At 41.2% G+C, this 25,111-nt stretch overlaps 2 protein-coding genes across 6 annotated transcripts; one reads left to right on the top strand and one right to left on the bottom strand.

Moving 5' to 3' along the window:
* Nucleotides 1–327: 327 nt before the first annotated feature.
* Nucleotides 328–10,083, bottom strand: LOC139103951 (HEAT repeat-containing protein 5B). Of its 4 annotated transcripts, XM_070659143.1 has the most exons (33): nucleotides 9,830–10,083; nucleotides 9,430–9,615; nucleotides 9,123–9,334; nucleotides 8,889–9,036; nucleotides 8,706–8,816; nucleotides 8,428–8,611; nucleotides 8,195–8,355; nucleotides 7,835–8,084; nucleotides 7,581–7,724; nucleotides 7,243–7,493; nucleotides 7,049–7,160; nucleotides 6,709–6,961; nucleotides 6,507–6,616; nucleotides 6,255–6,418; nucleotides 6,118–6,150; nucleotides 5,836–5,910; nucleotides 5,138–5,695; nucleotides 4,848–5,037; nucleotides 4,577–4,746; nucleotides 4,167–4,488; nucleotides 3,637–4,085; nucleotides 3,309–3,554; nucleotides 2,983–3,202; nucleotides 2,607–2,882; nucleotides 2,358–2,520; nucleotides 2,165–2,280; nucleotides 1,797–2,078; nucleotides 1,493–1,729; nucleotides 1,254–1,405; nucleotides 965–1,178; nucleotides 855–869; nucleotides 586–731; nucleotides 328–506 (listed from the first exon to the last, which is right to left on the bottom strand). In XM_070659143.1, exons 2-33 carry the CDS (start codon nucleotides 9,556–9,558, stop codon nucleotides 330–332), a joined length of 6,270 nt encoding a protein of 2,089 aa, XP_070515244.1. In that variant the 5' UTR covers nucleotides 9,559–9,615; nucleotides 9,830–10,083; the 3' UTR covers nucleotides 328–329. The 4 variants fall into 4 exon arrangements, with proteins under 4 accessions (XP_070515244.1, XP_070515253.1, XP_070515260.1 ...); XM_070659152.1 differs by lacking the exon at nucleotides 855–869; XM_070659159.1 differs by lacking the exon at nucleotides 6,118–6,150.
* A 402-nt stretch (nucleotides 10,084–10,485) lies between these two features.
* On the top strand, nucleotides 10,486–23,070 carry LOC139104007 (profilin). Of its 2 annotated transcripts, none has more exons than XM_070659235.1 (3): nucleotides 10,486–10,709; nucleotides 16,745–17,014; nucleotides 17,207–17,523. In XM_070659235.1, exons 1-2 carry the CDS (start codon nucleotides 10,599–10,601, stop codon nucleotides 17,012–17,014), a joined length of 381 nt encoding a protein of 126 aa, XP_070515336.1. In that variant the 5' UTR covers nucleotides 10,486–10,598; the 3' UTR covers nucleotides 17,207–17,523. The 2 variants fall into 2 exon arrangements, with proteins under 2 accessions (XP_070515336.1, XP_070515330.1); XM_070659229.1 differs by lacking the exon at nucleotides 17,207–17,523 and adding an exon at nucleotides 19,415–23,070 and having other exon boundaries at nucleotides 10,487–10,709.
* The last annotated feature ends 2,041 nt before the right edge of the window (nucleotides 23,071–25,111 follow it).

Here is a 25,111-nt window from a genome sequence, read left to right as displayed (position 1 = left end):
TCGTCAATTTTCACGTCATTTCGTCCTATCTTTTTATATCTTGCGTAATATTGCTAATTTCTAATTTCTTCTCGTTTCTAAGTACAGTAGAATATGATTTGCTAATGACAAGGTATCACTTTATAGTTATCACGATGCTAAGAAGTTGTAAACAGCAATTAATTTAATTCGTCGAATAATTAATAATTGTTGGGTTGGGACGATTGATCGCATTACCACGACCGATCAAAGTTGCTAAGATCGTTATTTATGTTAGTTATCTAAATCTCTTACGAAATGTTTAATAAATTATCTCTTATTTTTTATCTGCAATAAATACGATCTCCTTTTTAATTGAAATTGGAAAAGTCGGTTTTTAACTTGATCGACGGAGCAGATATCTTGATCTGCGGTTTTACATGATCAACTGATCGAACGTGCCGCTGTGCCTGTTGATGGCTAGTCCTTACGGCATTTTCCAATTTAGTTTTTAGCTCACTGGATTGCGACATCAGCGTTTTAAACTCCTAGTGATATAAACAATTGTGAAATTAGATAATATAATCTTAATATTCGAGAGTGGAAAATATTTTCGAAATATTGTACCTGTGGATACTTCGGCCCGATCTTATTAAGCCATTGAAAACTCTGTTGATGAAGATTCGCTTGATACTTAGTAGCGCGCTGGAGCTCGTCCCCTTCCAGCAGGTAATTAATTAAAATCGGTACGAGCAGAGTCAGCATTTGAATACCTGGGTAATTTCATAAAATGTCATACATGCGTTAAACATGAAAACTGTACAGTGTAAATGATTAATATATAATGACTGTTTAACATAGAAAATTTTGTTATAAAGACTACACTTTTCACACACCTTGTAATAGATCTCCTGTACAGCGTGTAATACATATTGCATTAACTAACGGATTATAAGATATATTTTTGTAGTGAAAATTTATTATAAGTTTAATTAGAAAAACTTACGATTAGACAAATCGGCAAGTCCTATGAGTGCTTCTACTGTGCTAATGCATTCCAATGTAAAAGTCAGTTCCATGTCGTTTGTCACTTGCTTGCTCTTATCGCTGTATAGATATTCTACCAGTCGTGGTGCAAGAGCATGAATATACGGCGTACTTATATTACGTTCTGGATGCAGAAATATCGTTCTCAACGTCTGAACGCATTTCAACTTCACCTAGATGCAAAATTGTTCAATTATTTTCGAGATTAATAATTAGAAATAATATTCTTTCGGGCATTATCAACTTACCGTTAAATTTTCTGACTGGAACGCATGTCGAAAGTGATTAATACATGGAAATTGTAAATTTGGAGCGCTTACCACATCCGGAGATGCGTGAAGCACGAATACTGCGATACCTAACATCATTGCTACCTCATCCATTTTAGTTTCGTCGTTACCTATAAAATCAAAATTAAAAAAAAAAGAACATAATTTATTTTAAAGTTTAATATTTTTTTCTTTACTGAAAGATTAAATTAACATACCTGTTTTAGCAAGATCGATAATTTTGGCAAGTGCGCTTCGCAGCAATCCAGTCCATTGCTCTTGACTCCTTTGATCGTGAGCATATTTGTTACTGATGAGATTCTTCACACAGTGTAGCGCAGCGTGAACCGGCGTTTCTGAACTGGCTTTCGTGGTATCGCTGTCCGTACGCACTGCTGTCTCGCGTATCACGCCCGTTGCCAAATACAGTAGCGTCGGGAGAATTGCTACTGCTCCTTTAAAAAACAAATTAATTATTGAGAAATTGTTGATTAATTATACTTAAGTATTTTACAAGAATACCTTGCGGAGAGCATAATGTAGGAAGAGATTCCATTATATTGAGAGATGATGCAATCAGTTTGCCGCTCTTTTCGGACGGTACATATCCTTTCTGAGATAAAATGGCAGTAGCACCGCCAGGATTCGGATTTAGCGCTGGTATTTGCCGTACTAGGAGGCACAGGCATATTTCCAGAACAGCAAACACTAATGATTTGCCTGGCGTAAGCTCACCGCTTTCTTCTCCCTCACCGAGTAAATCAAGTTCTAACGTTTCATTTTCGTGATTTACTGACGCATTGTCTAAATAAAAAAAGAAAAATATGAATAAAACCGTACGTGATAAAATTTAATCAAAATTAGCGAAGACAATTTCAGGCTTTGCGTACCTTTGAGTTTTAATTTTTTCTTTGCAGCAAGATCTTCTTGTGCTGCTTTCATCACTTGCTTCAACACTTCCATCACTATTATTTGAATGGCATAACTTTCTCGTGTTAAAAGTAATCTTTAAAACAATAAACGTGCTGATATTAATATTATGCGATAAAGAAATAAATTATGTATTATCGTATATGCACGTACCTATGAAGAACATTACATAATTCGATAGGCAAGGAACGATCCATAATAAAGACCTTGCGTGCCCATGCTGAATCAAGTAACGTATATAATGCATTTAAGCATGTCTTTATATTTTGAGGAGATTCGGAAGATCGAGGACTGCACAAAGCTTCCATACATATACCTATACATAATTATAATAAAAAAGAATGTTACGTAATCGTATAAGTACATCAACATTTCATATAATGTTTTTTACCACACACTTACCAAATAACAAGTGAAAACGTTCAACATTAGTATTAGCTTTAGAAGCGGCAGCTTCGTCGTTATTATTAATATTGTTGTTATGATGGTTATTGTTAGTGACATTTGTCGTTGCCCTCTCTTGGTTGTTATCCTCCATTTCGAATCCTCTTGCATTCAGCCAGAGAGTTGCAGCATGGAGAATTGGCGCCCACGATTCTACATAATGAGGACGCGCAGATTCCATAGTGTCTGTCGTATAAAAAGCACCACCATCGTGCGGCAATTGACTGGAGAACTCTGGAAAAAATATCACAACGATAGTTTTAGTTAACATTAACATTAAAATAAAATTGCTTATATAATCTTATATTATATATTTCATTATATTTAATAATACCTGGCGGCAAAGAGAGTAATGCATGATCTCTTAACGCGGATAGCCAATGTTGACTCAGGCTTAGAAGTTCTGGCTGAACGAGGCTCAATAAACTCTCGCTTTGAAATTCAAATTCTCCAAAATCTTCTTCGTTGGCTTCGTCGGATCGATTCGCGTTACGATTAGTCATATCTTTACTATTCAATGCAGATCCGTCTCTTATCATTGCAACAACATACACCTGTTAAAAAATACTCAAATTTAATTTTCTCTTCTTCGCAATGTTTAATAATTAAATTTGTTTAGATATAGTTTTGATTGTGGTGTAAAAAATGTTCGATAAATACCTCTGCCCATGCTTTTAGAATTGCCAGTCTTTCCAGCGTAGACATGCTTTCGTTATACATTTGGGGTCGAGTGTTACCTTCTCGCAATTTTTCTAGAGACGACACAAGTAATTGATGCACTCTTCGTAGATCATTGAGATCTCTAGCGACACCACTGCCGATCCATGCGCTGCAAGCCTCACAGGCTGCAGCTGTAACATGTGACGGCGTTTCCGCGGAAAATGCTGGTCTTAGAGCAGCTCCGACCTTTAAAGAGATTCATATTTAATATAACAAGATATTTCTAAAATTAATTGACAGAAAATTTATAAAATTAAATAAAACTCACTTGTGCTTGAAACTGTTCTAGTAATAAATGTCCGGGAAACTCCGGTTCGGGCACTTTGGCAAATTTATCAATGATTTCTTGCAAGGTCTTGAGACCTTCGAGCCGTAATGGATCGCAATCACTCGTTGCAGCCATAAATGCCATGCGCACCAAATCCGATAGATGTAATACCAGAAAATCACCTTTTCCCTTAGATTGTTGCATTTCTTTGGCTAAAGCAAGATCGAAGTGTGCCTGCTTGTCATTCACACAAGCTGCGACAATGCGCCGAACGCATTGTGCTGCGAAGACTCTCGTTGGCCATCTCGGTGTAATAGAAGGTCGCTGTTTATTGGATTCGTCAGCGTGAAACTCAGCTTGATCATCATCGCCTTCTGCATCCGCTGCTTCATTATCAGCGGCACTATCCTCTGCATTTACCGTGTTGCCTTCTTCGATTGTACTTGATTCTATGTAATTAAACATTTATTTATAACAAAACATTTTATTTAAAAATAAATTAATAATATATTAAGAGGTTTATGTGTTACCTGAAGCTATTGTAAGAACGTCTTTACACAGTGACAACCATTGAGATAGATTATCAGCCGCTAATATGTGCAACATGCTCGTTAAAGTATCGTGAATGTCTTTGATCAATTTACTATCAGTTTCTGTATCTAGCATACTAAATAGCACGCCTGGGAGACCAGTCTCAGTGATAACGAGACCTTCTACCACATTTGTATCTCTGCTTTCGTTAGCCAGAGTCATCGCATGTTCACATACTTCTTTTGCTTCGCGTTGAGCAAGTTGTCGAAGACATGATATCGCAGCTTTACGCAAAAGCAAATGGTTGCTCGATAAAGTACGCTATAAAAAAAAAATTTAATAATATAATTAAAATAAATTTTTTGATTTATAATAAATAATATTTTTTAAGTGCTTAAAAAAATCTTACGCATAATGTAGGAACAAGGGAAGACAAATTGACGTGTCTGGGTGCAAAAAGATGCAATTGTTGAAGACAACCAGTTGCTTCGGCTTGAACGAGTGGATCTTGATGGTCTTGCATAATGGCACACGCGCACAAAAATGATGACCGAGCCATGCAAATTGTCGTCGTGTTGCCTATAAAATAATTTGTTTAATGAGTCATCTTCTATAAAAGCAATAAATTAAATTAAATTTTTATAATTACACTAACTAAATTAAATAAAAAATATATCTACCTTGTAATTCTGGTCCTATCGTTGTAATAAGTGCTGATAAAACTTTTCCAATACATTGATGTACATCGATATAAGAGTGAGGAACATTTAGAAGAAGAGTCAGTGCTAAGGATAATGTAGGTTCAACGTATCCTCTGAACATTGGTCCACCGGAATCAGCTATAAGAGCCAGAGCGTGCAGCGCCCAAACCTTAAAGAAAGTTTATTTAATAATTTTTATCGGTAAAGTCGATATAAAAATTAATAAATTAATAAATTAATAAAACGAGATAATATAATAGTCAATTTACTTGTACTACGGGAGACGAATTATCTTGAGCGAGTGCAAGCAGAATGCTAACGCTGGTGTTAAGGTGCTGGCTAGAGCCCATTCCGCCAACGTACTTATGAAGACAACCTAATGCCAATGAGTGACCGGTTCTGCTTGCCACGTCGCGAGCTGATTTCAAACGATCGAAACTAGTTTGCGCCAATTCCGCAGTGAATTTGGGATCAGAGATTACTTGAGCCATTCTGCCAACTGCTTCTCCTGCTGCCCATCGTAGAATAGGATTGCTACTGACCAGCGTGCTAATAATGAGATTAGTTGCGGATTTCTTGACGTCTTCTTGTCCAAAGCCGGTTTTCGCCTCATTGAGGCCCTTCAAACCGCTTAATACAGCTGTGAATACATTCATCTGTATTGCTTCCTGTCTTCCAGATTTGGTGTGTTTTATACACTCGCTGAAGTGATCCAACATCTGCAGCCTGTGCTTGTTCGCTACACGTGGAAATATCTGGCCGAATAATGCGACCGATAAATCAATCACCGCTACACCCAATGGCAAAGGACCAGGAATCGTTTCAAACTGTAATTATATGTAATAAATTTAAGTTATAATATTTTCTATATACTAATAATTTATAATATAATATTTATAAGCAAAAATATTATTTTTTAAATATTATATTAATTTTAATTATATATAGAATGATTACTTAAACTCACATGTGGCATTGGTCTGTAAAGGCAGCACGTATTATGTTCCAATGCCCCAGATCCCGCCGCACTATTTGGTTGAAGCTGAAAGAAATATTGTAAAATATAATTAAATCGCAAATACAAAATTTTAAATAAAGTTAAATAAAACCTAAAAAAATATAAAATAATTAACACAGATAGATATTTTTTTTACTAAAATAAATAAATTTTATATCTACAAATAAGTAAAAGAAAAAATAAAATAAAATAAAAAAACGAAAGGCACACTTCACAGAACACCTTACTCACATGTTCCAAATCTGCCCTTCTATTTGGTTCCATCTAAACACGAGGATATTTACAAGTTGATCATAACCAACGATTATATCAAACTTTGGACACAATGGTGTTAGTTGCAAAAATCAAAACTATAGAAATTAAGTTACCTGATCTTCTATCGTGCGATGATCAGTTTCTTGCAGCCATGTACCAAGAATTACAGAATCATTAGCGTGACAAACTACACTTAATAAAGAAGTAGTCGTGTTCCCAGGATTATCCGTAAGCGTGAACTCTGATACTAACATTCTCAGAAGATGCGTATAAGAACCTGTGCGATCAGATAATAATGCAAATTAGCAACTAAATAATGTAGTGCATTTAATACTTTATTTATATTTGTAGTATGTAAATCTTACTTTCAAACATTTGCGGTGGTAGCAACAATAAAGTTTCATATAAACGCAAACGAACCATGGCTGCAGGAGCTTTCAATTGTTGACCATAATTCTTTAAAACAGGAGACAAACTGAAAAAGATGTATTGTAGTTGTAGAATCATTATTTTAAATATTCGCTTCATAACATTACGCTATAAAAAATATATTTTAACACTCAGTACTTTGTCAGCATTGCTAAAGCAGATTCGATTGGCGTGAGTAATCGTCGTGTAATGTCGTCGTTTAGAAGTTCTGGACAGTGCAGTAAGAAACTGTACATAGCAGACAATGCGCCAGCACGTCCTTCCAAAGTCACTTGCCATGTGAAAGCATCGCCACGCGCTTTTTCACTTTCAAGTTCCTTGTTTGAGCGCGGGAAAGAGTTTCTCCATAAAAGTAACATTCTTGGCAATAAGCCCTTTACTACTGCTGTACCTGCATATAATATTATATGTATTAAATTATATTGCACGTAATCATTTTTTTAATTATTATTTATCATTAAATATAAAGTATTTGTACCTAGAGTCATTATTGCTCCTATCAAAAGCCATCCTGCGTGAGTACGATTTAAAGATAAACGACTATTTTGACTTGCACTTCTCAGAAGTTCTTCCGCTGTATTGAAAATTATCTAAAAATAAAAAATTTGGTAAATTAATGTCGCGTGATTAATATAATAAAAAAAAATGATAATAATACAAAAGAACATTTACCTTTCCTTTAGTGTGAGGGACTCCCAAAGGTGAAAGACGAACACTTCCTAACACCGCGGCAAGCGCACTGCTATAACCGGCTATGGCTTCTGGCGAGCTTCGCATATTCTCAATCCCGTCGACACAGCGGTCGATTAAGGGTGTTATTTGACTTGGCACTGCCACACATATGCATCGTAAACACCAAGCAGCGGCTAGTCTAGCCGCTTGACATGGATGCACGAGAACAGCCATTATAGCATCGATCAGACCTGTGTGATAAATGCATAATCAATTATATCGTTCAAATAGATTGTTTTTTATTTAAAAAAAAAAATATTTTGAATACAAACACATACTTAGAGATTGATCAGATAATAAATTTGTGGCTGTGGTGCCCAATCCTAATATCAGATTGCCCATTTCTTGTAGAGCACATACTAATAAATGCTGGCTAAATAATGTTTCTTGGTTGCAATCTTTGGCGTTTTCTGGACTGAAATCTAGTAAAACCACATCGAGATTATACGTAATTATAATGTCATCATTTTTATCGTATTTGAACTTAAGATTATGCATGAGCATGTATTAAATATTGAAATGTTATACTTACCGATGGAATTCATTTGTTTCAAAATGATATGCGCTATTTCTTTGCAAGCAGCTGCTTGAGCGCCTTCTCCTAACAATTTGCCAATTGTACCGCGTAATATAAAATTCACACATTTACGTGAGTATACTGCCTCGACGTGTGAACTAGCAGCTTTCGGATTTGTAACTAAATCTAAAACATGCGCGATTAACGCGCCGATGTTTCGTTCCAGCCAGGTACCGCCCAACATTTGAACAAATACCACGTACGCCTGTAATAGTAATTGTTAAAGTATAAGAAATATTTTAACAACATTTCTTGCACAGCTGCATACAAGTTTATGCACAGAGTAGAATTAAAAATACATATGTAATAGCTTACATGTGTCACGCCAACTCGCACTTCTCTGTTTATGCTAGAACTTCCTTTTATTATTTCACCAGTTCCTTTTAAAAAGCCAACGCCTCCTCTTAAAAATCCGGACATTAAGATATTCAATACCTCTTCAAGCGATGCTTGTTTAACTCCTTTGTTGTGTGCAACTAGAAGTGTTAAAATGTACATTAAAATAAAATTTAAATATATATTTTTTTATAATATATTCGCTTGCATACTTGTGGGATTTTTTATCTTGGGCGCAGGAAGCTGTGTCATTGCCACCAAGGTGCCTAGCAATTTAGCGATCGAGCATCTCACTTCGTAATTTGAACCTTCAAATGCTCGGAAGCATAATGTTGCAACGCTTTCGATTTCAGTCGTATATAAAAACGGTGCATGATTCAACATCTCCAACAAACACTGTGCACACAAAAATATTTATAATTGCAAATAATTGAAGCATATAATAGATATTAAAATAAATAATCGATATTATTTTTCTAAATATAAGTACCTTAGCAGCTGCACACCTCACTGCCATCACCCTGTCGGTTAAATAATGCCTCGAAACTTTATATATTTCTTTGTGTACATTCGTTATTGCAGATCCCATTCCAGCACATACCTTATAAAAAAAATATACATTACAGTCGTGTTCTATTTAAATTAAAAAAAAATTAACAAAATTATTTGTTACCTTTTCTAAAGTGTGCATGATTTCTATTCGCGTTTGTGATTCTGCCGAACGTAAAGATTTTATCAAGATCTGTACAGTCTCTTCATATGATCTACCCATCATTCTTCCCAATTTTTCATACATGCAACCCACACAGCAAATTGCAGCTCTAAAAAAATAGAATATAATGCATACATTACAAAATTAATAATTTCGGACAAAATTAATAATAAATCAGTAATAAATCAAATTTACAATTTAGTAGGTAAAAAGCTTGGTGAGTCATCCTTATTCCTCAGGATGTCATTGCATTTGTTGACGGTATCAAAGAGCAAGAATGTATCCCCTACACTAAACAAAGTTGCTAGACATCTTGCTATGAGGCGCCGTGTGGGTGGGCCAGGTGCTCCTTGCATATGTCGTGTTAATTGCTCCACTAACTTTTGCTGACATCCTTTAATATCACTCTGCAAATAAAATTAATAATAAAAAATGTATGAGTAATTTTAACTGTATAACTTGATTTTAAATTCAACAGCTGATATTGAGATGTAACAAATACCTTTTGAGCGGCAACTAGGACTTTATCCAAAAAGCGTAACCATTCGAAAATAAATACCGGACGCTTGGCCTCTGGGATTTGATTAAGAGCATCCTCATTGAGGGTCAAACTATGACTCAACTCCATCATTGTTTTAAATAAACGTAGACACGCATGGGCTGCTCTCAAATATTATTTAATCTCCTCCTGCAATGCAATCAGATTAAATTCTCTGCCAATTGAAAATTACTGGCCCACGACGTTTCGGATGTAAGATTAGAGGAGCGTGGCAAGTAAATATTAAAATGTTATCGGTGCCACGAAGGCGTGGGTGTCGTGTATTATCGCGTTTTAAAGCGAGAGTCGCACGAATGTGCGGTGGTGAAAATCCGATAAGACGTGATTAGAACGACGCACGCACCTCTAGGAACGACGGTCTAGGTGTCATCACTCGGTGGGGAAAGACGGTTTCATGGCACTGCGAGCTCCCAACGTTGACTTCGTCACTCGTTCGTACAGATCAGCCGCGTCCCATTATCGTCGGCCCCCGCGGAACTCCAAATTATTGTCACGACGTATGATGCCTGGATATCTCCTCCTCCGTACGGATGACAAGTTTTGACGTAAGGTTAGGACAGATCGGACTGGGTCACCCTGGACTACATCTGACGGCGAGAGAGTCGCGGGTGAAGAAACTGTCACCTGAAAAAAAAAGATGAACGATAATAAGTCAAAACCGAGGTCAGAATTAAAATTAAAATCTATTTATTTAGCAATTAAATTTTAATAAATAATTTTTTTTTATTTTGTATTAAGTTTTTTAAATTTATTTGTTATTGAATTTACCGCTGTACCGCCTGCACCATCTGCTCGCTATTGCCGCCACGTTATTGGCTCCTCGAAGATATTCTTCAACGTTAAAGCTAAGTTCCTAGGATCTTCGTCCGGGTGTTTCATGGACGAATTGGGCAGAGGTCGCGACGTAGCTGCGTAGCACAATTTGACGATGACGGCAATGGACGCTGGGAGGGGCAAAGTGCGCCGCGAGGGAGAGGGGTGGCGGAACGACCGGCGTTTCGGAGTCGCGTATCGGTAGTCGCGAGACGAGACAGTCGGTGACGGGTTGCGGTCGTCTAGTGTGGCGGTAGTGAAACGGTTTCGGTCGCCCTCTCCCCTCCTTGTGTTCAAAAATGAGCTGGCAGGATTACGTTGATAAGCAGCTGCTCGCGTCTAGGTGTGTTACCAAAGCGGCGATCGCCGGACACGATGGCAATGTGTGGGCGAAATCTGAGGGCTTCGAAGTGAGTAGTACAACCCGAACGAATATATCGAGAAATGATAGAGAAAGCGAGAGAGAGAGAGAGAGAGAGAAGGAGAGCGTGAGTGGAGTGACTGAAGAGAGAGAGAAAGAGTAAGCGATCGCACGGGAGCGAGAGGGAGGGAAGGAGGAAAAGAGCGAATGAGTAGAAACGACGGTCGGCGCGAGGGGGACGAGAACAGGGGACAAATAGATTTGGTGGCAGCACGCCCCCCTCGATAAAAGGGAAAGTGCGCGGAGTAAAAGAGGCCCTCCGGTAAGGCACGAAAACGCGGCTTTGTCGGTGCGCGCGCGCGCGCGCGCGGGCGAACGGGCGCGGGCGCGAGAAGGTCTCGCGAGCGTGGAGCAAGAAAGGGAGAGGACAGATGTGCTCTGGCGAGGATCGTCCGCGAGATCCGGGCTTCGGCCTCCCGTGCATGGGACGAACCGGTTCGAAATGAGTCGAGCCGTGCCGCACCGCGCCGCGTCGCACCGCGCCTCGCGGCATGCACGTCGTCGACTCGCTTTCTAACCCCGAAATATAATGCCACGTAGACGTGCCGCCGGCCGGCCGGCCGGCAGCCGGTCGGTTAACTATATTCTATCGCTACGCGACGTCCCGCACCGTCATCGGCGACCGTTCCCGACGACGGTTCGTCGCCGTCGCCAGATTCTCTTAAACGGCGAAAGGGGGGACCGTTTCGGAGGCGGCGGACATGTTCCGCGTCTCGTTCCTCGGAGGATACGCGGGCGACGAAATCGATCGTCGCGGTGCGCGTGCAAACGAGCGCGTCCGTGTCACTCTCGGTCGTCGAATCACCGGGGCGATAAGGGGAGCGATCGTCAACCGAGAGCAGCTCTCACGCGGGGCGTTAGTCAGCGTTAGCTCGCCGGTTCGAGGATCGATTCTGTGCGCGTCGAGAAAGGGTGTGGCGTGATAGCGACGACGGCGGTGGGCTCCCGGTGGTTTTCGCGCGTAAATCCCTCCGCATTGTCCGCGACGACGACGATCGCGAGCTCGTACTCTGGCGCCTGGCGCATCGTCGCGGGCACGAAGGAAACGAGGCCGCCGCTCGGCTTCCTGTCGCCGACAGGAAGACGCGGCGGTCGCCTCCCACGTGCTCGTGGCGTCCGAAATTCGCGTTACGAAGACCTCTCTCCCGTCCAGGCCGTACCGTCGCGAGCGATATCCCACGCGATGATTTTTCGGCGGCGGTAAGCGGCAGCGACGATGCCGACGACGCTTAACATGGCCGCCTTCTAACAACTCGCTGGACACGCGTCGCATCGTCGCACCGCGATGCAGAAATGGTGGTCCATTTCGTCGGCGACCGACGGGGAATTCTCAATCGTTGCTCGCGCGGACGATCGCGCTCTCTGCTACGTCGAACTGACGAATTTCACGAAAATGCCCCTTCCCACGAGCGAATGCGAATTTTTAGGTTAACCCATCCGTAATCGCGCGACCACGAGAGAGGCGGCTGCGTGATTCTTGCCGGCACGCCGGATATGCATGCGTAATATATTTCAATTCCTATTATCTGGGAAATAAAGAAGATGCCCGAGTTGTCTTAAACCCGCTCTGAAATTCCCCCCGAAATACCTCGCTCCTTCGAGTCGCTCATTCCGCGAGAACGTAAAGTTTCAGTTAAACGGTAATCATAGCTTAATTATTCGTTTTACTCGTACACGCATATTTCGTTTTATCTTGTGCGCTCTCGAAGATGATTCTTTATTTTTATATGCATCGTAAAGATGATTTGATTAACGGTTATTAAGTTACTTAACCTATATTTGATATGTGGACTTGGTTTTTTTTTAGGGAAGATCTCTCTCTCTCTCTCTTTCTCTTTCTTTCTTTCTTTTTATTTTAAATTTAATTTTACGGCTGCAAATAATTTAAGAATTTTTGCTTAAATAAATTTTATGTATTAAAGTTGAAACATTTATGTTAACTGATCTAAATAAATTTCGACAGTTTACATGAGAAACTCTTGCGTCTTCCGTGAAACTAATAATGTCGGTGATTGTATGTCGGAAAAACAAGACATTGCGTCATTTTCAATCAAGTTTTATCAATCAGGTTTAAACGTGATAATCATCACCGGAAAAATATTTCTGCTCTATTACGTCGTTTAGATATTTGCGCTTTGTCGGATTTGCCTCGTGTTGCTTTGAATTCTTAAAGGTTTCACTTTGAAAATAACGCACATTGAAACGTCGGAGGAAAAGATAACGCAAAACTTCTAAATGCAAAGACTACGAGAAACATGAAAAACCTACAGTGACGTTCAGATAAGTTTTCTAAAAATTTGCTTAGGTTCATTTTATTGTCATCGTGCCTCCGTTGCACAAAGGTAGATTTTTTAATAAGAAAAAAAAAAAAGGAATTTCGATTGCTCGATGATCCCACAGTGAAAGCTAAACGTGATTGTCGCGCCCTCCAGGTCGCACTTTTGAAGCTCCTCGCGAATTGTGTCGGTAAATTCATCATTAAAAGTAATCATCGTTTGCAAAAAATCTTTTTGGGAATAATTCATCGGGAGAAAGTCCAACGTAAAGTTCATATATCGGACTAAAGATCGCGGACTGGGAATCACAGATTAAACGGACTGTTTAAATTTCCGTGCCCTCTGGTTCGATTAAAAAAACAACTCGACGGTTCTGAATTCTGAATAGGCGAGCTAGAAGCCGAGGGGATTACGTCTTTACGTCTATAAAGGTGATCGAAATTTGCAAGACGGCTGTAGATCGGGATAGGTTAGGTTAGAGCGCACATGACCGCACGAAAAGCCATGGCTGGGTAAGATCAGAAAATAAAGGTCGCCAGCTGCAGCGTGGCCTCGGCGCGCACGCTTTCTGGTCGCCAATTTCAAAATGGCGACGCCGGCCGGCTGGCCGATCGGTCCGTCCGGCCGGTCAGCCGGTAATCTCGCAAAGCTGTGTCGAGAGGGGCTCAATTCCAATAAGATTATTCAAGACGTATGTATTGTATAAATTACAGTCGATGAAAGTCAAAAATTCGCTGATATAAATTGACGATAATCGGAAAGGTTTTTTTTTTTTTTTTTTATTTTATTTTTATTTTAAAGCAACCAGACTTTTTTTTAATTCTTAAATCTAAAGGAGTTGATTAAATTGAAATTAAAGCTGTTTCGCGTTGATATGAAAAGGGCTAGGTTGCAAGTCGGATTTCTTTCGGATTGATATTTTATTTCCGATTCTCGTCAATTCTTTTTTTTTTTTTTTTATCTTGTTATTTCGCTCGTGAATCGCGATTATTTTTACATTTTGAATTTAATTTCCTTTTCCTGGAAATTTCGTAAGCAAGCTGCCGCGACATTTGCAAGTAAAGGGTTAAACGAAGATGAAACACCAGCTTCAAAGGAGTGATTCATCATTCTCAGGACTGTATTAGAAAGTGGTTCTGTGATCGTCGTAGTTTTATCACGAATCACGCTTTAACATTTCGTATTTAGCATTTCTTGATATTAAATCGCTATACAAAAAGTATAATTTTTTTTTGCCTTTAATTAATAAAAAATTTATCTCAAATCGCGTTAAATATACATATATACAGTATTATAACACTAAAAAAAACGAAAAAAAGTTTAATAAATTTATGAAATAAATCATTAAATGAATCAATAAAATTAACTGAACGAGAAACAAATATTTTCCTGGTAATGAAATACTTAATATGTATATATAATTACACTTTATCGCGATTTTGATAATTTGATCGAGCGAGTCTATCCCATTATCAGTTACAAATAAAAAAAAGAACGTATCTGACTCATAAACATTACGCGAGAAAAAATGCATGTAATAAAAAAAAAAAAAAAAAAATCAGAAACGGATATAAATAACATATCTTGCTTATGTCGCCAGTTTATATCGCAGTTATATTGAGAATACAGTGACGAAGGAGGATACGGGAATTTTTTTTTTCCACGTTTGCCGATGGTTGAATACGTATTCGTGATTGTGCGCCCATATTAAGAGAGAATCCTTGCGAGGGTGACGTGAAACGACGACCTCCTTTCTACGGCGCCGCGAGTGAGAATTGCAAAAAAAGAAAAAAAAAGAAAAATACCGATTAAATCTCTTTCAGCTAATCCTTCGTAAATTCAGAATATCGCGTCGTTGAACTGTTTTTGATACCCGATAAATAACGAAAGATTCTCTTAATTTTTTTCAATACATCAAGAGTGAATATCTCGCAGAAATAAAGTTCGTCACGTGAAATTAAATGACCGAAGGATCGAAGATCAAATTACGATTTTATGTAAGTCAAAAAAATAAGAATCAAACGCTGAATTTTCGCCAGGGAAGCTCGATATATCTGTTTTGCACGAAGCACACTTGCACTTTGACCCGGGATAATATTTTAAGGATATTTTAAGGCGATGTTTCGGGCGGAAATAATTTACCCACGTGAGAGAGAGAAAGACAGAAGAGAGAAAGAAAAAAAAAAAGGAGAGCGCAAAGTCAGCCGGGCGTGCACAAATGTGCAGAACCGTGAGAAAGAAGACGGCGGCCGGCCGTACAAAGACGCCTTAATCGAGTGCGCTTATAGTTCAAGGTCGTCTTAGATCATCTCGGATTAACTGCAACGCGCGTTTACGCGTCGGCATTTTAGGATCAGCCATCGATCTGCTTTAACGGCCCGCTTTGTCGTTTCATTAAGATTAGCTTTTGTACGTCTGCCTTCCTCCGGCTCGCCCCTTCACCTCCCCGTCTTCGGAATGGAGAAGCAGACGTGCGTTCGCGTGAGAATCTTATCTCGGTTCTCCTTTACCGAAGAGGTGAAATACGTAACGTATCCTCGCAGTCGCCGCGTCGAAAACGAAACTGGATCGGGGAATGAAAGGGCGATGTTAAACACGCTCGCACGGCGAGACCTGATTTCATTGCGAGCACTGGATCACGTTAAGATCCACCGGCATTTACCTTCGACGAGATTAAGGGCTCGTCGTCATCCAGCTTGATGTAGGACGACCGTTATACTTGGTAACAATTGCTATAGCGTATTGGATCGATGCTAACGTGAATTATGGCTCTTATCGTTGATTATCTCCCTTCTATGTCGGCCGACCCGTTGGGCACGAACGGGTTAAGAGCAATTGACTTTGAGACACTTGGCTTTGAAATCTGAGCTCCGTCCGTTTGGTTTCCGGAAGATTTATGTGCAACTGTCGGTAGTGGATAAGCCGTAATAAAGAATAGTTTTCAATGAAAGAAGTTCCCTAATAAAGAAATATCTCCGTTATCTTATCTGCGGGAGCATAAATAATCGGATATGATTTCTGTTCATAGGTTTTTCTAAATATTTCTTGTTTTTTTTTTTTCCTTTTTTTCTTTTTTTTTCTTTCTTTTTTTTCCTCTTGGAGAATAGATTCTTTAAATTAGAATAGATTTCCGACGAGTTAGGATCCGACGAGTTTATGAAAAAGAAAAGTAGGGATTTAAATGCTGATTAAAATTCATGATGTGAAAGTATAATACATTTGAACGTACGCTTATGCGTCCTCCAAGCGGCGTGTGTGATACAATATTCGCTCCCTGTATTTTCCAGCTTCGAAATACTCGAACGCGTAAATTATTCCACTTCGGAAATTGCCGTTGATTGAATGGTTTTCCACCGGCGAGGTAGACCCTTGAATACTGTATTAATTCACATATTATTTCTGTACGGAACACCGGTGTGTCAGATCGGACTCTGACGTACTTTGCATTATTAATAATAATTCCAAGGCTGATGAATACTTACAAGATCCCGCCGGGGTATTTTTGGTCATGTAAAAATACAATCTATCTTAGAAATTAGATCTAGAGTAAATCACAAGGTGGCTCGGCGCCAGCTCGAGTCGCGGCGTCCTCGCACCGTGTTTTTACGAACGTGACAATTCCAAACCTTCACGATAGTCGCGTAAGCGACACGATATCGTTTATTAATTTTGATCGCCGGCGGTGACGTGTGCGCAACGATTGTCGCGTTACGCGCGTACTTACGAGACTTTTCTTTATTTTTTCTAGGTAAGTAAAGAGGAGCTCGCGAAATTAGTGCAGAGTTTCGAAGAGCAAGACATCCTGACGTCGTCGGGGGTTACCTTAGCCGGCAATAGGTACATCTACTTATCTGGCACGGACCGTGTGATAAGGGCGAAACTCGGCAAAGTCGGCGTCCACTGCATGAAGACGACGCAAGCCGTAGTTGTCTCCCTGTATGAGGACCCCATACAACCACAGCAGGCCGCATCTGTCGTTGAAAAACTGGGCGAATACCTCGTGTCCTGCGGCTATTAGGTCAGTATCACGACGCTTTATCGCTTTAAAGCAATCGCCGCGGCCCCCGGCCTACCGTGGAAGTCTCGGGACGGCGAGAATCTCCCCGTCAATTAGAAACATTTTCTCCTACGGGTCCCCTCGGATGGGATTTATTTTCGTACATTTACGTGCGGAGAAATTCAATTTTTTTTTTCCTTTTTTTTTGCGTAGCCGACGAGGGAGTAAACTGCGTTAATCCGCCTTCTTTAAATTCGTCCCAGAGGCACTATTCAACCGTTCGCCAACATCTACCGACCTCGTCGTATTTTCACGGCAAAGATAAAGTTTAATCAGCTCTGCAAATGCGTGAGACGATCTTTGCGAACAGAATTGTATAAAAAAAAAAAAATATAATATGAGCAACTCGAAAACATCATTAGCTTTAACGAATTAATAAGGAGATTGATAAGAAAAATTAAATTTGATATTAATACTCAGAAATATAATTGTTTCATTAAATTAAACAAAAGGGACGTATGCAAAGCAAAGACTCGTTGATAACAAGCGTTATTTCCCGCAGAATAAAATTAGATAGAAAATATCAAGCGATATGTATGCATATACGTTTCTTCAATAATTGTCGCTTCTATTAACGCGTAAAATCGATCGCGAGACGGCTCTCGCGAAACATTTCAAGAAACTCAAGTCCCCACGAATTATTTTAAAACATTTTAAATTAACCGACTTATCTCGTGACTGGAGAATCTTGAAAATTTTGATTCTGCGAGCCTTGAATCTCCAGAATTCAATCGTCCGTGGGAATGCTTGGCCCCTCCCGAACACTTTAAACTTTAAATCGTTAAAAATAAGATTGAATAAAAAAAAAGAATACGCTCCGATTAAAATAACGAGCCTAGAGGGACTTTCAATTCGTCAGGAAATTGAGCTCTTCATTGCTTGCGAAATATTCCAAACTGTTACGTCGAATGTTTCTTAGGTTTATCACTACCTGCGTGACGCATCGGATTAATGCGACGTTTATTCATGATTCCCCTCGCCACGGTTTAACCAGCGAGCTTCCCTCCACGTGTCGCTCACCGCCACGGACTTATCATTATCGGCTTGTCACTCAATACTCGCATCCCGCGAGCATTTGCACACGCCCCTATTGTGCCGACGCGCGTTTTCGCGCTCGGCTGTCAAGCTCCGAGCCTGCCACTGCGAATGGAAGAAACGCTTCTCTCTCTCGATCGGGTCGTTGCTTTCTCGCGTCCCTACGTTTCTCCAATTCGCGTAATTTACAGTCGGCCGGCCGGTCGAAACGAGAGGGAGTCCAGGAATATTCTTCCGGCTGTTTCGGTGACATTTGACTTGCCCGTGCGAAACGCCGCCAGCAACGGATATCGTTACTCCGCGCTCGGTATCTCGAGTTTGACTACAAACTGCGGTTTACGTACACGCATGCCATGCACATACGCGTGGCGTATCACGTTGCGACGGATCACGATACCGGAACATTACGCGACGAAGAAAACAGTAAACACCTACGGAACGGCAGCGGCATAATTGAACGAATTAGTCACAAATTAATAATGTCGCGAAACAATTTTAGAAATCGTTTTGCGTGTCGTATTTTTTGAAACGGAGCTTTAGACGGCGCGGGAAAGCTACACAAAGGCGGAATACAAGCTTTGATAGAAAAAAGAGAAAAAAAAAGTAATTTTCTGCGATTTGTTCTGTCGGCCGAGGATTTATATTTAAAAAAATATAAAAGGAAAAGTCGGCAGAGTGGACATCGGGACGTTGATTCTATTCTTTTTTTTTTCAATAATCAACGACGGTTTATTAATTTTTTTTTTTTTTTTTTTTTTTTTTAATGTTAGATGAATGAAACGCGAAACGATTACGAAATCCGCGTGACTCAGAGACGGATAATCTTCAGTGAGCGGGTCTAGCTTGATATAAACTTGTGCGTCGATGACTAACCACGCCATACATTCGTACATTCGCTTTCTAGACATCACGATAGCGATAAACGTTTTTTTTATTTTATTTTTTTTTCCTAAGAACAAGACGAGACATCGCTTCTTGGTTCATTTCCATGGATGATGCCTGACGTCTCGCGATAACCGCCGTTCAAACTTAGCGCTTAGCATATTAGTGTCTTCGATTCTAATTGAAAACAAGTGTGCAAAGTAGAGATAACTATATCGTGGATTTTTTTTTAAATTTCATTTTGATTAATTAATTAAATGTCTACACTCGTTCATTCCTTCGGATGAGTTAAATCAGCCAGAATTTTTTGTTTCCTCTTTGCATTCTGCAACTTTCCCGTCGCACGCAAGAACGAGAGGAACGGCCACAAAGAAAGCGGTAGGCAATAACGGAGGATCCCGGGCAGCCGACTAACCCGCGACTCGATCTTGCTTTCTGTTACAGTAACCTCTGGGACCCAACACAAATATCTAATATTAATAATAAACGATACGATCGATTATTTTAATGAACAGCGAATGGAACATGCGCCATGCCGCACGAGTTGCCCCGGAATTGCCGCACGCCCTGCCGCGCGACGCGCAGGAAGAGATACAGCAGCCACAGCAGCAGCGAAAAAGCAACATCTAGCCGAGAGCAGCTACATTACTGCTCCCAGTCATCGTTCTCTCCATCTCGATTTTCGTTTTTTTTTTTTTTTTTTTTTTTTTTACCTTCTTTTTCCTTTGACGGCGACGTAGAGAAGAACGGGAACCGAATGCACGCGCGAATTCACGCCGAGTACACGCACGCATCATACGTAAACAACGGCGCGTTCACCTCCCTTCGTGCTCTTCCTCACCTAACCATCGCCTACGAACCGCCGCCTCCGTATCTCACCTCCTCCTCCTCCTCTCGGTCGTACACGTATACGTACTTAAGCGTCCACGCGTGAATCTCGTAGGGTACGCGTGTCCCCGGGTCGTACCTGCCGGCGTTTACGCGTCCCGTCGGCGGCGCACACGTGCGTCGAAGATTGCGGGGGAAGCTACCAGCGTCTTATCGATACCCGACGTCATCGTCACGTCTGCTCTCTATCTACTCTTGATCTTCCCCCCCTTCGGTCCTCACCCTCTGCGGCTCCCTTTCCTCACCTCATCCCCGGACACATTCGCGAGTCTCGACGGCTGTGAGAGATGCGGGACCGCGTCCGAAATGCCGACGCGTATACCGGAAGGACGAAGATCGACGGCGGCGGGGGGTTTCGATCGATCACCACCCGGAGACGCGCGTTCACGGGACGTCATCGACGTCGCAGGGCTCCCGAACTGACTTCTCTGATTAAAAAAAAAAAATAAAATAAAAAGAGCGATAGCGCAACGGAGATGCACCGCGGATGCTGGGACTGTCTTAGATTTCTCTTTCGACCGCTAAGTGAGATAGAAGTGGTCGAGATGAATAAATAGGTCCCGCGCCGAACGGTTGCGGATCTTATTAATTTTTTTTTTTCTTTACTCTAATGAATTCATTTTACGAGCGGCGGTCGAAAGGGCACCCGGGACATCCCGAGCGACGATCTCGAGATCCGCGAGCGGAAGTCTGGCAGCAAACGTCACATTGCCCGTCGCACTTCTTGCGTTACATGCCCTCGGTTCATATTCCGAGAAGGGAGGAGCGCCGGTCGTTTCCGCGGAGTATCTTAAGCCCCGGTTTATTGGAGATGTTATCCGCTTCTCGGCGCCGTTTGAAGAACACCGAGATATCACGGAGATGATATGACGCGCGCGGAAACGATCGGTCTCGTTTCGTATCACACATTTTCCGCACATTCGAGGTGTGCAACAGTCGCTTCGTCTACGCACCGGCTTCACGTGTGCACGGAGAAAGGCAATAATGATCAATCGATAGATAGATATTAGGGAGAAGAGAAAGAAAAATGAAAGGAAGAGCGAGATGAGAGGAAGGAAAGATAGAGAATGAGAGGAGAGAAAGATACAGATGCGAAATTTTGTAACCGTTCGCATGGCATTTCGCTGAAACGATACAAACACACATATTAATTAAGTATAAAAAAGGAAAAAAAAAAAAAAATGATAATAAATAACAATAAACCGCTGTGTGTTAGACTTGCTATCTTTTTCGTAGAGCACGAAAGAGCGAACGCATGCGCGCAGAAAGAGGAAGTGATAAGCGAGAGGGAGCGAATGAGTGAGTGACTGAGTGAGAGGAAGACCGGGGAAAAAAAAAAAAAAAAGTTACGTATACATGTCAGTTTGAAAGTGAGAGAAAAACAGGAAACGATCGACGAGAGGAATTTCAAAAGTAAGAGAAAAACTCGGAGAATGCGGTAAAGAGCGGCGGGGAGGAGATGCAAGGAAAAATTTTGTGCGTGCGTGCGTGAGAGAGAGAGTGAGAGAGAGAGAGAGAATGCGACAATGTACCGCGAGAGCGGAGGTATGACGATGATGGCGATAACGAACGGCGGTGGCGATAACAATAACGATAACGATGATAACGATAAAATGATGACAGCGCGGGCGAGTATGCGGCAGCGGGCGATACGGCATGGATTGGCCGCACAATCTTGGCCGTCTCTCCCCATTCCCCCAAGAATCGATACGGTCCTTTTAGCTATTTACTGTCTTTATTATTGCTATGTGTAAGAAGAATAAAACAAAATGGCGAACGATGTGTCATAAACTGCTGAGATTTTTATCGACAAGACGGTGAGAGAGAGTGTGTGTGTGCGTGTGCAAATGAGAGAAAGAGAGAGAGAGAACGTTAGAGAGAGAGAGCGAGCGAGCGAGCGAGAGAGAGGAAGAGAGAAATATGCAAAAAAAGAAAAGAAAAGAAAAAAAAAAAAAAGAACACATCCACATCAGCGTATATATGAACATATACACTACATACATATACACGTATTGCCTCATTTGCAAGTGCATGCGAGAATAAAAAGAAGAAAGAAAAAAAAAAAAGAAAAGAAATTTTACACGGTAGATACATTCGCAGGTATATCGTTAGGTCGGAGGAAGTCCATCGAACGAGCCTAATTCGCGGAAAGACGCTCGAGCGGAAACCGCAGCGATAATAAGTGAGTGAAGAGAATAAATCCTTTTCTCGATTTTTAGTTTTATATATTTGCGTAGTAAAAACCGTGCCGGCGGCCCCCTGGTCTCGATCTGCGTCGTACGAGAACGCTGAAATGTTAATTGATACTTAATGTTTCACCATTATTAGATATCTCACTGTTTTATATTAAATATTAATATAAAATATATTAAATTCTGATACAGTCTGACGTGCTTGCAAGAACCATCCTACTTTGTAACGGGGAGAGGAGAGAATAAGATAAGAGCGCGGAAGAAAAAGAAGGGGGAGGGAAGGGGGGGATGATTCTTCGGCTGCGGGAGATTAAATTATTAAATGGAAGCTGCTCGTCTCTCCGATCGGCGCATTTAATCGCTTGTTGCCTCTTTATCTTCGTTCGCTCTTCTGGTGTCGGCGGCGCGCGTGGTCGCGTCATCTTATCTATCGGATTCCGCGTCCTGTCGCCGTATCCTCACGGCTTCCGGCTTCCTGGCCCCGCGCGAGGAAGTCCCACCGCGTCTGACGTCCACCGGGTAGCTTTTGCACAATTGAGGTCGCATAAAAAAATTTTAACTTTCGAGCGATGAGAGGATAAAAGGGGAAGAGGAGCGAAACGGAGCGAGAGAAAGATATCGAGGGGATTTCTTACCTTCTTTACACGTGTGATGTAGCGGTGTACCTGCGAATTCCTGCCCGTGTCAGAGATTTCCGCGTCAGCTGCGCGCGGCATAATTTATTCGACGCATGGAGGAATTACGAGATAGCACACACATACACACACACATACACGCACACTCATTCGGAACAGGTTACACGTACGTCACGCATACATACACGTACACACGACACCGCTACCAATTATTACTACTCTACTATTACTCTACTACTGCTACTATTACTACTGTAATTGGATGCTTGTCGATTCGTCTGACGCCAAGCAGCGGCCCAAACTACTATGTAACGATTTTTATTGATAACAAAGGAAGGAATAAATATTGAAATAATAATTGTAATAAAAAAGAGAGAAAACGAAAGACACGGAGAAGGCGAAAATGACTTCTGAACGCCTGGCCCAGGCACCGGGGGGCATCGATCTTGCTCCTCCGCGGCTCCCGCACTTTCTGCGTTCCCTTCGCGTACGAGAGATCGGCGACACGAAGTTCCTTTCCTCTGGACGACAATCTTCGCCGTCACGTCGGGTCAGTTTCAAATTTTATCGTCTTTCCCGAAGGGGTACGGTGAAGGGACGACGAAACATAAAGGGAAACGAAGGCGGTATTTTATTTTCTTATTTCACAACCTCGGCAAATTGGTGTAATATATCTTCAATATAAAATATAACTCAAAACGAAGCGTATCTCCATATCTTGCACCCTATTTCTTTGCCGCCTTCTCCAATTTTTTTCCCTCCCCTCCACCAGCGCGTTTTACACTTGCCTTTTACTTCGTTAATAAATTGATTCTTTTGAAAAACGAAATGGATTTAACAAATTAGTAGCTCGTCGCTTTTGTACGACGTCGGACCTGACGATGCCGTTTATATTAATGCGCGCGTGTATCACAAAGCGTCACAAAAATTTCTATTTCGGTACGTGAATAAGAGAAGGCAGGTGCGTTTTATTGTCACTTTCCGTCTTTGAGGTCGCGGCGCGTTCACCGGCGAGAGGAAAGGACGAGACCGTCGGCAGGGATCGCAGAAAGGGAGACGCGGGAAGAAGTAAAATATAATATGAATAAAGAAGGCAAGGAAGAGGAAAGTCGACCGAGGAGGGCAGCGAGCGGGTCAGCTGGATGTAACTTTTGTAAAGCTGGAATAGATATGATTCCTCTCGAGATCCCTCGCACACGACGAGACGTAAAGATCGAATAGAGCGAAATTGTGTTTAAAAGAATAATAAATTTATATAAAGTGATGGTCAAAAAAAAAACAGAAAAGAAAAAGGAAAGTAAGTTCGATGCTCTTGCGTCTAAATGCGAGTGATCGCCAGCGAAATCTACGCCAGATCCGAAACGTGATGGATGAAATCTCTCGACGAAAGTCGAAACGCATTCCAGGTAGGTGCATATATATTTCTTTTAATATGAACATCGCCTTTTTTTACGTTCTTTGAGTAATTTGAACCTCTTAAAGTAAAGGCAAGCATAAATTCTTTCAGTTTTTTTTCTTTTTTATTGACGTCTGTTCCATCGGCGGAAACTGCGGTGGACGCTTCCAGGAAAGATCCCCGCATTTCCTCGCGAAAACGATGATTCACTGAGAAGTCGCAACTAGATCACGGCTATCGCTCCTTTCACATTCGCTCTGCATTGCTCGTTCCTAATCGTAAGTACCTTTCCATTTTCCATTTCCAAACTTCCAAGCGTGAGATCTCATTCTAGGAAATTCAAAAAGTAAAACCGAGTCAAGCGCGGTTTTTTTTTCCTTTTTTTTTTCTTTTTTTTTTTTTTTCAAAAAGTCGAGATTAATTCTACGCGTGGATTCCTTAAAACTATTATACCGGCGACGTCGACGGTATTCGGTGAGAAATAATCCAACGTCCAAGTGGACACGAAACGTCGGGGAGAGGATGAATACACAATGTGATTAATCTAAAAATGTCGATATATTTCTATATCCTCTCCCGCCACGTGGACAGGACAATTCCAATAACTTCAGTTTACAAATTTATCTGGGAACAGGAAGAAAGGGGGAGGGCAGTATTTGTCGGTGCATTTAGCGTTAGCGTTATCGGACGCTCGTGCTCGCCGGGATCGAGAGACTTTTTTTTTATTCGCGTCGCGGGAATCGCGTGTCCCTTGAAATAGTAAAGCTATCGATTTTGTACTAGTTCTTCAACGATACTAAAATCAGTTCTGCGAATGGGCGCGCCGGTGATCCCCGTCGCTCTCTTACTTGTCCGTTTATTCGAATTCGATCTGTTCCTTCGATACAAAATGTAAAATCTTACGTTGCGACACCGATCCTAATTTCCTAACTTCGCGACTTCATCTCGAACCGGTCGGTCTCCCTTCAAAACCGTCGAGGTAACAATTTTTTTTTTTATTACGCCCGAGGACTTCCCCGCGGTTGTTACC

This window comes from Cardiocondyla obscurior, linkage group LG01 (genome assembly GCF_019399895.1).
Source record: "Cardiocondyla obscurior isolate alpha-2009 linkage group LG01, Cobs3.1, whole genome shotgun sequence".
NCBI classification, from domain to species: Eukaryota; Metazoa; Arthropoda; class Insecta; order Hymenoptera; family Formicidae; genus Cardiocondyla; species Cardiocondyla obscurior.
Note: the sequence above shows the minus strand (reverse complement) of the source record. Positions and strands in the feature narration are given on the sequence as shown.

What these genes read in the sequence shown, in the direction of transcription:
- LOC139104007 (XM_070659229.1), top strand. Translation starts at nt 10,599, where the DNA reads ATGAGCTGGCAGGATTACGTTGATAAGCAGCTGCTCGCGTCTAGGTGT. An exon ending in CGAAATCTGAGGGCTTCGAA is followed by an intron (nt 10,710 to 16,744) that starts GTGAGTAGTACA and finishes TATTTTTTCTAG; the next exon opens with GTAAGTAAAGAGGAGCTCGC.
- LOC139103951 (XM_070659143.1), bottom strand. Translation starts at nt 9,558, where the DNA reads ATGATGGAGTTGAGTCATAGTTTGACCCTCAATGAGGATGCTCTTAAT. An exon ending in CCCTTGTTCCTACATTATGC is followed by an intron (nt 4,489 to 4,576) that starts GTAAGATTTTTT and finishes TTTTTTTTATAG; the next exon opens with CGTACTTTATCGAGCAACCA. An exon ending in TAGAACAGTTTCAAGCACAA is followed by an intron (nt 3,555 to 3,636) that starts GTGAGTTTTATT and finishes ATCTCTTTAAAG; the next exon opens with GTCGGAGCTGCTCTAAGACC.